General features: G+C 38.3%; 2 protein-coding genes across 3 annotated transcripts in view; one reads left to right on the forward strand and one right to left on the reverse strand.

Moving 5' to 3' along the window:
* The window catches only part of LOC134654676 (uncharacterized), a 262,505-nt gene that overhangs the window by 134,833 nt on the left and 111,597 nt on the right, over nt 1–16,075 (reverse strand). The window lies entirely within an intron of this gene.
* LOC134654673 (prothoracicostatic peptide) overlaps nt 1–16,075 on the forward strand; it is an 87,743-nt gene that overhangs the window by 63,454 nt on the left and 8,214 nt on the right. For both annotated transcript variants that reach the window (XM_063510150.1, XM_063510151.1), the window contains exons 2-5: nt 3,159–3,260; nt 10,181–10,585; nt 10,766–10,864; nt 11,254–11,356. In XM_063510150.1, coding sequence (XP_063366220.1) covers nt 3,159–3,260; nt 10,181–10,585; nt 10,766–10,864; nt 11,254–11,356 — 709 coding nt within the window. The remainder of the gene's footprint in view (nt 1–3,158; nt 3,261–10,180; nt 10,586–10,765; nt 10,865–11,253; nt 11,357–16,075) is intronic.

Here is a 16,075-nt window from a genome sequence, read left to right on the forward strand (position 1 = left end):
GGAAAAGTTTTCCTCGATTTGTGACTTTTCTAGCCGTAATTTTTTTTTCTTCCATACAAGCTTTTGATCCTCAATAGGAATGGGATCGATTTGCATCAAAAAAAAGTTTCTCAAAAATAACCTTTTTCTCGCATCCTGTATGTTTTTTCCAAAATCTGTAAAAGCCAATCTTCATTAATTTGAAATCGAGGGAAGGTCTTCTAAGACCGTTTTCTCGTAGCAGCACGGGATCTGGTAGCTGCACTCACTGACCCAAAAAGAAAATCCATCCTGTATATGTATTTATTTAGAAAAAACTTTATTTAGGGGCCAAAACTTTTATATTAAAATTCCACAGTCTTAACTAGATCTATTAATATTGTAGTTTCCGGGAACCAACATGGCGTCCTTTTAATAAATCACTTTAATTAGGACGAAGTACTTAGCGCCTCTTCATTTATTAGGCGTTTGACATCAAAACCCGCACTGGATTTGACCACCAAGGGTTTTATTTCAATAAGGACATTATATTAAGCCTTGCGTCTATATTAACCTAGTAATTAAAAAGAGGTAGGATTTTGACTTATTTTTAGCTATTGTAGTATTTTGTTGCAATTTTTTCTACACCTGAACTGTGGAATGAAGGCTTGCCTGCAGTATTTCCGAACCGATACGACCTTTAAAACAAAGTTTTTTTTGTCAAAATTTAAGGTTTGATACAAACTTTTATCGCTTACTACTGTACTTTTCTTTCAACAGACAACTAATACTCATCGAGACAATTGTAACACACCCAAACAAAATTAATTCCTATTGCCATCTCCTGTGTCTATCATCAGATGAGCTCGATGGTGTGATAATATTGCATTGGCACTCAACTTACTTACATACCTACGTATAGGTAATGAATTTTCAGCTCAATCGAACTATGGGAAATGGGTCCAATTTAACTTGCAAGATTTGACTCGAACTTATGTATACCTACAATGCAAGTTATATAAAAGCTTGTAAAAAAACTCTGTCAACAGTGTAATAATAAAAACATGCATCGCTAATTAGTGCATCGACACTTTGGTATATAAAAGGCGCGCCATATTTAGACCAAAGGCAGCGCAATCAACCGTCTCCAATATTTATAGGGCGATCGTCACGACTTGACCTATCCTCCGATCGATGGCACAACGCAACTCCGTGCAGCGCTCTCACACAATTTTCTAATTTCAGACTTTTCTAATTTCAGACAATTTTAACATTCGGCCTTTGCAGAGCTTTATTGAATAACCCCTGACTCGTTTTGACAAGAGCAATCAACACAATCAAAATAATAAGAACTCTCCTTCGGTAACAAGACAACATATGAAAAAAAATGCACCTTCCTTTCCAACAGAAACACATGCACGCTTTGTATCCAATTCGAACGTTATCCCAGTGAAATAGGTCACGGTCAGTCTTTTGTTTTTGTCAAACGAATGCATCTTCTACAATAGCTTTTGCTTTGTCGAGTGTACTATCTGGCATTATGCGCTGTAGCGACCATTCATACGTGGTCTGGCCTGACATTTGCACGTCCTGATAACTATTTTTAAGATGCGGTTGACAGCCCGTGAGCCCTGATGGCGGATCAAAGATGATGCCTAAGACTTTGATAATATTTTTAGTGGGACAAGTAGCGTATTCTAAAAGAGGCCTTTACTTAACATTATAGAGGTATAAGAAACTGAAATTATGTTATTTTTATTGTTGGTTCTTTTGTAGTGAGCTTAGATAGAAAGAACTTTTTATCACTCACTCTAATAGGATACATTTAGGCTTACGTTTCTTATTTTACGAACTCTTTAGAGGCTGATACGAAATTTACGGTAAAAATAAAACAAATAACAATAAAAGTTAAGATTTTAGATAAACATAATATGGAACTTTGCCAAAAATATTAAATATAGGTACCTACCTAATATAGGATCACGTACGATTCGATATCATCGACCTTAACTAGCTTATTTAGAACCAATATAAATGGCTTCCATCAAATTTATTGATGATTTCACTAACGTCAAAAGTGTACTCGTATAGAACGCGCGTTGTTCAGCATTTGCTTTTAGTAAAGTGATAGCAACAAATACAAATAGCCACCATAGATTGCCGGGTGTTAGCTGAAGAATCGTTAAACGCGTTCCAAGACTATAAACTCTTTATTAGCTGCACTCTTTACCGTTAGTTCACTGCTTGATAAGCTATCAAAAAACAAAAACCGGCCAAGTGCGAGTCGGACTCGCGCACGGAGGGTTCCGCACCATCAACAAAAAATAGAGCAAAACAAGCAAATAAATAAGCAAAAAAACGGTCACCCATCCAAGTACTGACCCCGCCCGACGTTGCTTAACTTCGGTCAAAAATCAAGTTTGTTGTATGGGAGCCCCACTTAAATCTTTATTTTATTCTGTTTTTAGTATTTGTTGTTATAGCGGCAACAGAAATACATCATCTGTGAAAATTTCAACTGTCTTGCTATCACGGTTCGTGAGATACAGCCTGGTGACAGACGGACGGACGGACAGCGGAGTCTTAGTAATAGGGTCCCGTGTTTACCCTTAGGGTACGGAACCCTAAAAACATAAAAATATTCTCAAGACCACTTTTCCATTCTGAAGTTTAACCGGAAATTCTTGAGGACTTCATTTATAGTCTGTTTCTGTACTGTATTCAGCTGTTTCATCAAAATCTAACCTCACAGGACGACACGTAAAATGCATGCATAATCTTAGCCAACTTTTAATGTATACAGTTTGTAAAATGCGACATGCATAATGTCAAGCTTTGCGTCACCGAGAGCCAAGAAAAGTAGAATTCTTCCTATGTGCTTACAACTTGAACCTGGAAGCGGCATTTGAACTTGAAAATGGGCTTTTGATTGGGTACCTACTTTTTTCAGTATAGCTCACTTTCACTAATACACAGTTCGAGCGCGGGAGTAGCATCGCGGGTAATATCAAAATCATATTCTAAAGGTCAAATGCTGGAGTTAGTCAGTATAGTATGGTATAGTGTAGACATTTTTCGTATTTAAAGGACATGCAAGCACAGTTGTGCAAAATGCGCACACTTTGATGAAACTATATACTTTCGTGAGCTCAAATTTTCACACTAATGGTTTATAGACTGATGTTGTAATGTTGTTCCAGATGCGTTGGTGTGTAGCGGCGCTGTGGTTGTGGGCGCTGGCGACGACGCTGCTGACTACGCTGGCGGCGGCCGCGCCCGACGCCCATCCTGATTCAACACAGGTAGGCTGTAGTCAGACTGGCAGCGTCCGTAGTTAACATAGTAACGTTGGGAAAAGTGAAGGAGTGACAGTGAGCGTGAAATTTGACATGATTACGACACGGATCTTGTAACTTCGATTTTTGTTCGCCGTGCGCGCTCATTCTTTCTTCCGTGACCGTAACTCTTAAGTAGAGTTTGTTCACGAATAATTAATAAATATGATAGTAGCTGAGTGCGTGGTTACAATCTACTCCCAATTTTCCGCTCATAATTGAGAAATTCTGTGGCAGTCCGAAACTTCATAAAATACGAAACCAATCAACAATGCTAATTCTCAGTTAGTATTACTTACTTAGATAGTATTCAAATAAAACGTAGAAGTAGAAAGCGTAGAAACTCAACGGCTAGAAACGTTCAAGTAGCTTTAAGAACCTGAGTGAGGTGTAATTTATTACACATTATTTATGAGCTTTAGCTCATCAGAGCCCTTTGCCAACGGACAGGAAGTGGATCGATCCGAATACAATGAAATTTCGAACCTTACATCCTCATTGTAGGTATTGATTGGAGACATTCAAATTTCAATTTCAATACAAGGATTTTCTTATCAAATTTTAATTAAATAACCATTAATTACTTTTACATTATACGACATTTATTTCATGAGATTGTGTCAGATTTTTCACAGATTTTCCGTAGTACAGTCAGCTGCAGAAGTTACTAAATGACCGAGGTATTCAAAATGAACTTAACGCAACTTTGATTTAAGAGAATCAGAGTGTGCAAGTTATTTTGAACGCGACGCCCGCTTACTTTCGCTGTTGACTGTACTAGATATTAACGTAAATGCCCCAATGTCAATTCCAAGCAATAGATGTGACTAACGTTGGTAAACTATTGGAATTAGCCTTTCAAACACAAGGACGGTTGCCTTATAAGTAGCTGACTTTACATTACTGTTCTATGCATATGTTATGTTTAGTAGAAGCCGACTAAACACTTGCCTTGTGCCACATTCTTCCAGTATCAATAATGTACGGGTATTAATTAGGTACTTAGAATTATTAACACCACATAGAGACCACCACATAGAATTATTAACACCACATAGTATTTGAATGACTGACACATACAATATGCACACAAAAAAGTAAAATTAAGTTGACTAGGCAATAGGCATAGATCAGGCTTCTTACCACATCGAAAGTATATAAACAAGCTTACAGACCGGCTGGTCTCCCCTGCATCTCCAGGAAGGCTCTTAAACACCACAATAGGTTAAGGACATGCACTAAATTATACGACTTTTTGTTTAACTCCTCGATTTAAGTATCTAGGCACGGAAAGGTTCAAATTAAATCTGAGGAGTGTCGGTTGTTTGCGTAATGACTTAATTGCAAATGCCGCGGCCCTATTTGACTTGTCAGAGTGACAGCCGTGCCGTAGTAGGAATTGATACCTTGGGCCCGATTCGGATTTTGAAATAGACATCTATTAGATATCTTTTAGACATCACCAAGATACGATAACGATATGTTTCAGATCTAACCTGTCAAATTTGACATTTGCGCGATTCTGGAGATACTCGTGAACGATTTTCACAAGATATGATTAGCTTAGTGATCCAATTCACATCTAATAGATATCTAACTCTATCTAACGTAAAAGTGACATTTGTTGCCCGCGCTGCAAAAGAAAACTAGTTGAAATCTAAACTAACGTATCTAGAATGGATCTAGTACGTGTCGTCTCTTGTATATCTTGAAGTTCGAATACGGCAGTAAGTCGTACATGTAGTAGTCGAGTCAAATGGGTCCACTGAAATGTTTCACTGCTACACAGTGCTATGAGTGCTACGCCGTAGCCCATAGCGGGCCGGTTGTTATTTCGTTTGCCCAAGTTGGATAAAATTGGATCATATGTAGAATTTTTTTTTTAATTTGACAGTTTCGTACATATTCGTAAAATAAATAGTTTATACGATAGAAGACATGACTAGTAGTTACCGACAAAATAACATTTAAGTTTTGCCTGTCAATGGATTAACTACGAGTATGGGGGTTCGCGAGGTCTACAGCTCACAGAGATCATTTCAATATATACATACATTAAACAACTAAACTGCTAATTTTCAATTTTTTAAATCTCATTATGCATTCTATTTCAGGTTTTTGCTTTGATAATCCCAAATAAAACTAAAAGCTTCTCGTAATTGCATTTTCATTATGCTTAAATTGAAGAATAAAGACTTTCACTTTCTTTTTTACTTTAAACGGATCCCTTTTTTATAGAAAAACCGATACACAAAATAAGTTGTTTACTTGCTCTTGAATGTTCTCCTTAATCCGGAATGAGGGCAATGGACTGTCATATACATAATAATGAAGCCTAACATCTAGATTTAGTTTAAACTAGTGTTTACGCCTAATCTCCGGAATCCAGAGTCTTAAGTAACTGTGGGATCTTATGTATATAAAATGTTATTGCTTGAGTTTGAGTAAGTCTAAATGTCTGCATGGAAAACTTAGTTAATAATTGGGGTTACCAACATGGCCGGCGAGACTATTCGACTCCTCAGACTGACAAGCAGTGACACGACTGCCATACCAAATTTTCGTAATTTGTAATAGGTACTAAAGTGGACTATGTTAGCGTTGTAATGACCTGTAATTATTGCACCTTTATCGGTTTATTTTAAAGGTAACCTTTGTTTTTTACTAACTTCAAAAAAAATTAGTAATAAAATGTAAATAGAGTTCCAATAGTTAACAGAACACCGATGCATTATCCCGTGCCGCTAAGACCCAAGCTCGAAGCAAAGAATGTGGAAGCTATTAAAAGTTGAATCAACAGTTGTTGTCGCGGCGACAAAAGCGAACAAGCTGAGCCGAAGCTGTGAAGCGAACGAGGGCGGGCTCGAGGTGTGACCAGAGTGACAGCGGATACAAAATGTTGTTATGTGGTCACCAAAATATATTTATTACTTTGTTTCACAAACACACTCAAAACACGCCACTTTTTATCTAAGTACGCATAAACACATGTCATTGCTATTTAAAAGACACGAAAAAGTCAGCAGGATTTGTTGCAAACAAGTTAGGTACGTACCTGATATTTTATACAAGGTATAATTCGCTGTGCGCATCAATGTAGAGCCGTCCTGGCGCATTTTTACTATCTGACAAATACAGTTTGAAAATGTCTCATGATAGTCTATGTCACCAGTGACACCAGCGACTATGTCACCAGCCTGCAATTTTCAGTATTCTGCCGGGCCAAAAAAACGTACGTTGTCACCTTATTCTCGGTACTATTGTATTGACGTGAATTTCACACCCCATACATAGGTTTTTGGGCTTTTCTATGTACCTACCGGGTAAAAAGTAACAAAAAAGGCGGTAAAACGGCCCGCTGTCACCGGTACCTCGCCCTATCCGCAACACAATTAACATTCCTCGCCACCACTTTAATAGAATAATAAAACACGTAGTTTTACTCCGCGGCAACTAGGGTGACCAGACATCCCAAATTTCTCGGCTTGTCCCCATTTCGGAATTGGCCACGACCCGAAATTCGGGGAATCTAATTCGGAAAACAATATATATTATCCCAAATTTTGATGTTTAAAAAAATAATAATTTATTAATAAAAAAATAGTAGGTAAATACATAAATAATTATCTCAATTAGGTACGTATTCCTCAAATGGGCAAATATATGAGTAGCGGTATCAAGTTGTAAATATTTTAATGTAGATTTCATACAAGTACGACCTAATTATTACTCGCATTTAACCGAGTCTCGAATTTGGAATGTGGTTGTCCCATAAAATAGGATCATTTTATCCACGAATTAAGGATGACTCACGCTAGACCAGGCCGTGTCCGGGCCGAGACGTCCGACATGTTATTTTCTATGATGGCTGATCGGTGATCACGTGGTGCTTTCCATAGAACACGAAGCGCCGGAAGCTCAGTCTCGGCGTCTACCCGATCTAGCACGAGTCATCCTTTATTCTATTACATCCTTTATTTTTACTTCTGTCAACAAAAGGGTTTCACAGCGTTTATCTGTACAATTATGGTCCAATTGTAGAATAAATAATACCCTTCGGCCGCCTGACATCAATTATGTTCATACAAAAACTTAAAAATCTTGGAAAAACTATAGATTTTTGGCCTGACATAGCGGGGTCAAGTTTGTTACATTTTAGTTCCTCAATTACCTGCTACCAGGAATACGTCTAGTACCAGTTCCTGTATAACGTGTACATTACATTATTAGTATGATAAGAAAGTCTTTGCTGGTTTTATAAAAAAAATTATAAACCAAAAAATGTTCAATCGTAACTGGTTACGCATAAGAAGAAAATAGGTTTTAATCACAACCAGTTTCGCACAAGACCGAAAAAGTTTTCCATCGCAACTGGTTATGGAGTTCCGGTTGCGTAGGCGGCCGAAGGGAAATAATAATAACAATTAGGAAACCTGGTGACCCTACCCGCAACCAGCGGCTTCGATGCTTCGATTGACTCGCCTTTGTCTTTGCACTACGAGTAGCACTGGAAATGTTTTCCAGCTTTTGTGTGAAATGAAAAGGTTTGAGACAATGCAAATTACTGTGCAATGTTTCTTTAAAATAAGTTTTGCTTAAGGTGTGTGCATTTTAGATACACTTCTTGTTCTACACATTACATTTACAGGTCGCTGCGGCAGAGGCGGCTGGTAGCTATGTATTATGGGTGTTCACTCACAATAAAAAACAAAAACTAAACCTACACATTCAATTAACCGCCGCAAAGTACCTAGATGTCGGTTTCCGTCCACCCGGTCATTGAACTCTCTCATAGATTTTCGGTACCTATTACGAATATCTTGACGACCGATAGACGCCAACTGCAGTTCATTGTACAAATGGATATAATGTTTTTATTTAAATTTTATGGAAAGATGTACTAAATTGTTAACACACCTGTTTCGGTCCAAACAAACTCACCGCACAGCCGTCACCCGCGCCCGCGCCAAACACAAAACGTATAGGTAACACGAAAAACAAAATAAGCTAGTTACTTTTATCACATTCACACAACACAACCACGGTGTTTATTGATCTGATTTAAAAAATATATAAGTTTTTGCTTTTGACTAACATTGCTACGAAAGTTCAAGGTCGTCCATAATTTAACTCGAGTCGATTTTGTAAACTTTTTCACATTCTCACGTTAAATTCATTCATTTTTAAACACCTCACAACAAACAAATTATGTGCTTTTTCATTATTTAGAATGAAAAAAAGACAAAATTGCATTCCCGCACATACTTTAAAATTGACTAAAGTTTGTTTAGAAACAAGTGACAACAATATCAACATGGCGCGCGGGATGCGCGCACAGATCAACCGGGCTCGGAGCGCCGCACCAATTTTGCCTCTTCCCTAATAGAAAATATTCTGTTTCACGCGCGGAGTTGTATCGAAGCTTCTCTTTCGCTCTTATTGAATTTCCTATTGATCGAATGTACTAAATCTTTTTCCATAGGAGCGCAATCCAAAGCGCTCCGCTTCGCGCGTTACCTTTGATTTCTATGAAATTATAGGAGTACGCCGTGTAGGTAGTGGTGAGCTGTCTATAAACTTAAGTATAATGAATAAAGGTTATTATTTAATTGGTATTGAGTTTTTTACGATCGATCTTAAATAGTAATATATTAAATAAGTACCATAATTTCATTTTGATTATTTATGGGAGTGCACCGCACAAGCGCTCCTTAACCCTTAAATACATGATTTTTTCTTTTTGCCCGAAATTAATATATGTATCACATAATTGTTTGCCGTTTCTAGGAAAAATAGTAAAAAAAATGATATCATCGATTTTCACTGCGAAATCAGTGTTAAAAGTTGCATAGTCTAAATCATATTTTTGGAAATATAAAGCTATTAGTAAGGGGTATAGGAAAAATCTTAACTGCCAACAGAAAGGTACACTATTTGTGATGTTTCTATGATAAAGTTTGTAAATATAAAATAATTACAAACCCCGAAAAATCTGCCCAAAATCACATACTAAAAATCATCAGCTTCCAGGTTTTTCCAAGTTTTCCGACATTTTGTCTATAAACAAATGTAACTTTTATAAATTAAAATACTGCGTAAATTTATGTAATAATTCGGAAAATTTATTAGTTTTACTATTGAAATAATATACAAGAACAAATAGAATTTGTTTAATAATGCATAACATTTGATGTTTATGTTGTGTGTATAAATGCATCACCATGCATTTAAGGGTTAAGGCGGGCCGCGCCTGCGCTGCGGTAATGCTATAGTAAAACTTGAAATCAACTAAAGGGTAATAACATTATCTTTGTAGGCCACGATAATATCCGGCCGTCCATTAGAAAGGTCATCTTTGACGTAACTCTATTTAAAACATACAAGAAAAAGACATAATGTAATTTATTCAAGAAAAAACTCTAGTATATAGTAAGAAATCCACAACGCAGGCTTCGTCCGGTGGCCACAAATGCAAATCAGCAACATGCTTCGTCCCAAACACAACAAGGATGATATCCGCAACAGGCTTCGTCATTCTAAAATCTAAGTTAAACAATATAACCGTCACGAATCGTACCATATTTAAAATACTACACAGGTTAATACTCTATGTCACCTATTCCTTAGTTTAAGGCCTGAGTGGACGCTCGAAGCGGAGCGTTCGGCGGGGCGTGCAGCGTGGCGTCGGGCTCACGCGTGATGTGAGTAGCGTGCACTAAGGCCGCTCCTATACGCTTGCATTTGTTTAACATGCACGCCGCACGCCCCGCCCCGCTGCAAGCCCAACAAGAGCGTCCACTCAGGCCTTACACTTAGTCTGACAACCTTCGCGTTTTACATTAACACCATTCATTCGTTACATTCTAACGTTTCTTTTATTTTTCCAGGTGGACGGCGACGTAGAACTAACAGAAGAGGAAAAGCGTGCCTGGCAGAGTCTGCACGGCGGCTGGGGAAAACGGGGCTGGCAGGACCTCAACTCAGCGTGGGGCAAAAGAGCTTGGCAGGACCTCAACTCCGCCTGGGGCAAGCGCGCCTGGCAAGATCTCAACTCAGCTTGGGGCAAACGAGGGTGGCAAGACTTAAACTCCGCCTGGGGAAAACGCGGCTGGCAGGATTTGAATTCTGCCTGGGGTAAACGCGCCTGGGTTGATATGAACCAGCCGTGGGGCAAGCGGGCATGGCAAGATCTGAATTCCGCTTGGGGCAAACGCGCTTGGCAAGATTTGAACTCTGCTTGGGGCAAGCGGGGATGGCAGGACATGAGCTCGGCGTGGGGAAAGAGGGCACCGGTTAGTATGATACATTTACTATTATTTGTGTACAATGATTGATTGTATATGACATTTTTAGGAATTGTAGGAAGTGGCAATGAGGCCTGAATTTTGATTTTGTTTATCCTTCAATATTAGGTATATATCTAATAGATGACTTTGAAAATACATCTTAGTAAAACATGTCGGTGTTGGCAGGAAAAATGGGCAAACTTCCACGGGTCGTGGGGCAAGCGATCAGGGCCCGAGACCGACTACGAGGACTTCGACGTTGAGCAACTAGTGCCGGCACAGCAGGTCAGCTCTTGATCAATTTATAATTCGTTCTTATGACCCACTATTGTGTAGTATTTTAGTATCAAGACTATACTATAAAAAATAAAAGTTCATAATAAAACAGCCTTCCAACCGCTGACGAGAAAAAAAAGAGTCACAATTTTTCCATTACAAGAAACTGCAATCGATATAATATGTATTTAGATCTCGTACGAGTATCAACTTAATATTCTAACTCTAACTATCCATTAATTATCAATTAAACACACTTCGAGAGAATTTAATCTACACTATCGAAGCGGTCGAACCTCTCAGCATTAGCGTCGAGTAATTCGCTCGAAGTGTTAATTCAGTCTTCTGCCTTTGGCCCTGGGCAGCCCCACTAATGAATTTTCTCGTTGAATACATAGATCGACAGCAGCGAACACATGGAAGCCCCGGAGAAGAAGGCCTGGCAGGCGCTGCACGGCGCGTGGGGCAAACGGCCCGTCAAGCAGCCAATCACGAACAGCGGTACGTAGTGCTTTCTCGCTTGCTATCACCCTGTCCCTCTTACAAGCTCTGTACAGACTGTGTAGTTCGAATATCTAACACGGTACTTCTCATGCCACTGCCATTGCCACTCGCGCTGCCCGGCGGTCCCCAAAATGGCGGTTTTTTGTGCGGAAGTCAAAAAACCGGCAGCGCGAGCGGCAGTGCGTATTCATATTCTGCTCCGTCGCTCGTTACTCGCCGAGCCGAGCGCCTGGAGGAAAAAGTCGGGTGTTGTTCGTTTTCTTAAGATCGGCAAAAATGCCGGAATGGAGCAATGAGTTTAATTTTTTGCTCCTATTACCGGCCACACCCGGTATAATAAGTATACAAAATACTTATATACTTAATTATTAAAAAAAAATAGGTACTTACAAAGTTCTATTACGTTAGACATCATCCACCATCGTCTACGACGAACTTTCTTTTTTTGTATTCAATATCTTTTTAAATATCGAACATAATTTGCGTATCGCAAAAAGACAGCGCGGCCGCTGTAATTATTCCGACGTCTGCCATTGCCGAAAGTTGAAAGCGAAGTGAGTGGTATGGCAGTATGTAATCACACACTCCTCTCGATACTGCTGCAGCAGTATTTAGGGAATTATTGCCGGCAGCGCGAGGGGCAGCGGAAGGGGCTGAATGTAAATGAGGTATTAAGATTCACCTTTAGATGTTTCCCCTGGGGCAAGGCGTCCATACGGTTGTCACGAGACAAATTTAAATAGGGGTAAGGAAACAAAATTTATATAGCGGTGACTTAGTAAATACGCATAGGACCATAAGATGCTGAGGGTGAGAAGCCAGTCAAGTAGTCAATGACAAACTGCTATAAATGGAGCTCCCTCGCTTACTCTATCACTCTCTTACAGACCTCTCACACCTCTAGTAGTAATTTCCTCCAGAGTATATGGAGTAAAGTGGCCGATATAGTCAATTAGTGAATAGAATTGAATAGATCGTCCTTAGGAATATAGTTAGATAGCTAGAGGTATCTCCTTCTGCATCACTGTTCTACAGAGTTCACCTGTGAGGATATTTTGAGTCTTGGTGACTCACTTTCGTTCTCGATCTTTAGTTTAAGTCGACGTTATAGTCAAACCCGACGTGCCGCGTCGCGTGTAAGATAACAGTGTGGAAACTTTACTCATCTGCCACTTACACGCCTCTTAAACTCCTTGTTGGGATCTTGAGCGGTAAATACCTACATAATAAACAAGGAAAATAGAATAACGGTGGTGTAGGATTGTAGTCGCAAAACTTTATTATGAAACAATTAATATGAAAATATTCAGATATTTGATAATGTTACATTCTTTAACTTAAAACATTTAACGTATAAATCATAAGAAATTATTTATCGCAAAGTCCCTATTTTTATTTATAAACGGAGTAAAAGTACTAACAATCAATATGGTAGCTTAATGGAAACTTATCCAACTATAGGGGCTAGGGGTTAGCAACCTTTCACGAAATAGATCAGCCACTGAGCATGCACGTCGGTTTTAGAGCCAAATGGTCCTCTGTCCGCCGTAGAGTCACATTTAGGTATTGAAATAGTTTTGGATTTAGCATATTCGTACTTACTTAACATATTCTATTCGTCATTTATGTCACCGACGTCATTTTCTTTTACAAACACACTTTGTATTACAAACACAATAATAAACATTTTTAATCTGTAAACTTTTTTATATTAGACACCCAGTAGAAATAGTCAGAAATGTCCATAGAAGGTGACAAGTTTTTATCGCTGTTGAGTGAAGATGTACAACTAGACTCTGTTAGGGCAGTATTTCCTAAATCTTTCGTCTCTACTCCTTTTTGTTCCACTATTCGATCACTTCTAATTATCTCCAACGTTTGCCCTTAGCTTTGAGTTCCTTCAAAATGTATTAATTCACAGTTTCCACTGGAGTGCTTCCCTAGATGAGTGAGCGCGGCAAAATGGCGTAAAACCTTGTGTGAATCGCTAATATTTACCTTCAATTTAAAATAATGGGAAAAAGTTACTGATTCTAATAGATTATGTAAGTACATTACGATCAAAAGACCTGTTATTTTTCAATTTTAGTTTTTTAGCATGTCACTAAACTGAGACATTTCTTCTATCATCTAAATAAATCGTTTTCAAAAAACGTTACTTAAATATTGTAGCTTCATAAAATGTTTGAATTAGAACTCTTTTTATATTTACTGTAATATTTAATCTTTGATTTGATTTTATATATTTGCTTATAAATTTAATCTGGCACAATTGACTATTTGAAGTGTTTAAAAACAAACAGAATACACTTTCCTCAAGCGAATTACTTCACCCGATTAAACAGGACAATTTTCACGAAAATTATTTATAGCTATTTTACTCTGTTTATCAACAAGGTATTTTTAGACGTTAGAAAAAAAAACATTTTAGGGGGATCCTAAACTGTAATCAAGCGAACATTTCGGAGACGATTTTCCGGATAATTTTAACAGCCGGATGGTTGAGCAGCTATTTCGGTTACGAATGAGATTTGTTGAAGTGGTCTAATAGTAGCGCGTAAGCGGGAGAGCCAAGGAGGCCGATTCAGATTTTAATTTATTTCTGTAACTAACCTCATGATCTGTTATAACTGGTTATAACGATGTGTAATAGGACAGTAAAGACCCCTCTAAGCTACATGATTCCAACGGCCTTTTTCTGCCACAGCCGCACCGCCGTAGGCAGGGCGTTTGATCTCTCACCCTAAAGTTGCCGTCAATAGAACTTACAAACTATGTAAACAAACAATGTAACTTTGTTTTGTGACTGTTTCTCCTTGAATTTTCACACTACCCCATCAAACACAATTCAAACTATACACATATACACTATTGAAACGGTCCGTTCCATAAAATACATAAATATATAACTGTATCTTGGATATTTAATTAAAAGTTTAGAATGGTTTCATAAGTTAGGTTATTAACCTGATGGAATGACGTTTTTGTTTCTTTTAAATTCTACAATTGTCTATGATGGGTAGTGTTGTGACTAAAGTTTGTGATATGAACCCGTTACACACTACCCAACTCACGCTCTGTACCTACCGCCGCGGTTGTAAAATACATCAATACATCATTCTTAGCTACCAATTTGTCTTCTGATCGTGATTAAACAAATTAAAAATAAGTAACTACTTGTTTTTTAATTTTGATATTTTATTACTCGATATGGTTTGACATTAGTAAAGTAGTAAGTATGAGTCTTGCCCATCACTAGTAAATTCATCATTCAGAGACAATATGGCGGTTTGTTTACATAGTTTGCAAGTTCTAATGACGTCGACTTTAGACACTAAATTGGTCGCGTACTGTGCGGTCTGGCCAGCCACATTAGGGCTCACGCTAGACAACGTCCATAATATTTATTTAGGGTCGCCGTCATCGAAAACGATGAGGAGGACTATATGCATGTAGTTAAAGCATCGGCGACGCGCATGTAATATTTATTAATATACCCCTGGATTTACAGGTGTTCATCCAAAGCCTACGGTTACCGCTTACCATCAGGCTGTAAGCTCGTTTACCAAAGATGTACCTAGTATAAAACCGAGCTTTCAACTCACCTTTACTGAGCAGGCTGTTGGAATGTGACCTCTGATTCGATTTCCCGCGGGTTTGGCCTCTGGCCGCTGTGGGATATTTAACGTCTTAAACGTACGCGTCAATTGGGGGCAGTTTTTAGGCGCCCGGGGCCTTTAAACTTTACTAATAGATCTCATTTAGAAATTAATGGCTGCTTATATCTGCCCCATAACGCATTATCATCCGTAACTGATATGGCTAGGGAAGGGAAGCAATCTAGTTAGTTCGTACATGTATTTTGATTTGAAAGAGGGTTAGGCTCTCAAATTATCAGGAGCCCCAGAAATATATCAAATTTAACTTAGAGACAAACACGCATACATCAGATTGTTTAATTTTATCCAGTCCGTCGGTGTACATAATATTGTCTTCGGTTACCGCGATAGTTACTCATGAAATAAAACTATTAAAATGGATTATATCGCGTATATTAAATTTATTCTACCCACTTACAAAATAATGAACCATCATAAACTATAAATTCTAAGGCCAGTTATACATGCAAAATTGGTTCATAAGGCTAGTTTTACATTACAACTATTTTCAAGTCAATATAAAAATACGCGTTGAAGCTACGTCGGTTCTAACCCTACACCACTGACCCGAGAAGATTTAATTCCCTCCTAAATTGTAGGAGGGTTTCCCACTATGGGACCGGCCAGAAACTCGGCGGGGCACATCTTTTCAAAACATTACATCTTATAATTAACATGCATTAAATTAAAATACATTTGAATTTATTTGAAAATGAAAACTAATAATAATACTACTATACTAAGAATGTCCAGCATCATCGGACACACAACCACCCGACCACGAACCACCACCACGAATGCTGAAGGGTTCGAAACGTCGGGATGTAGAATAAATTTAATATATGCGATATAATCCGTTTTAATAGTTTTCATAATTTTATCCACCTAAATTGATGAAATACTTTTAATCAAAGCTTCAGTATTTACACTGTTGAATGAAGTGAGCGCATGATCTCGATTAAGTCCCACAGGCTCCCATTAATTCCACTGGCGTTGTTCGGGAAACTTTTTAAGCAGATTAACATGAAACCATAACTTGCTGCCGCTCGCTGGAACA

The sequence above is a fragment of the Cydia amplana genome, chromosome 15, assembly GCF_948474715.1.
Source record: "Cydia amplana chromosome 15, ilCydAmpl1.1, whole genome shotgun sequence".
Taxonomy (NCBI): domain Eukaryota; kingdom Metazoa; phylum Arthropoda; class Insecta; order Lepidoptera; family Tortricidae; genus Cydia; species Cydia amplana.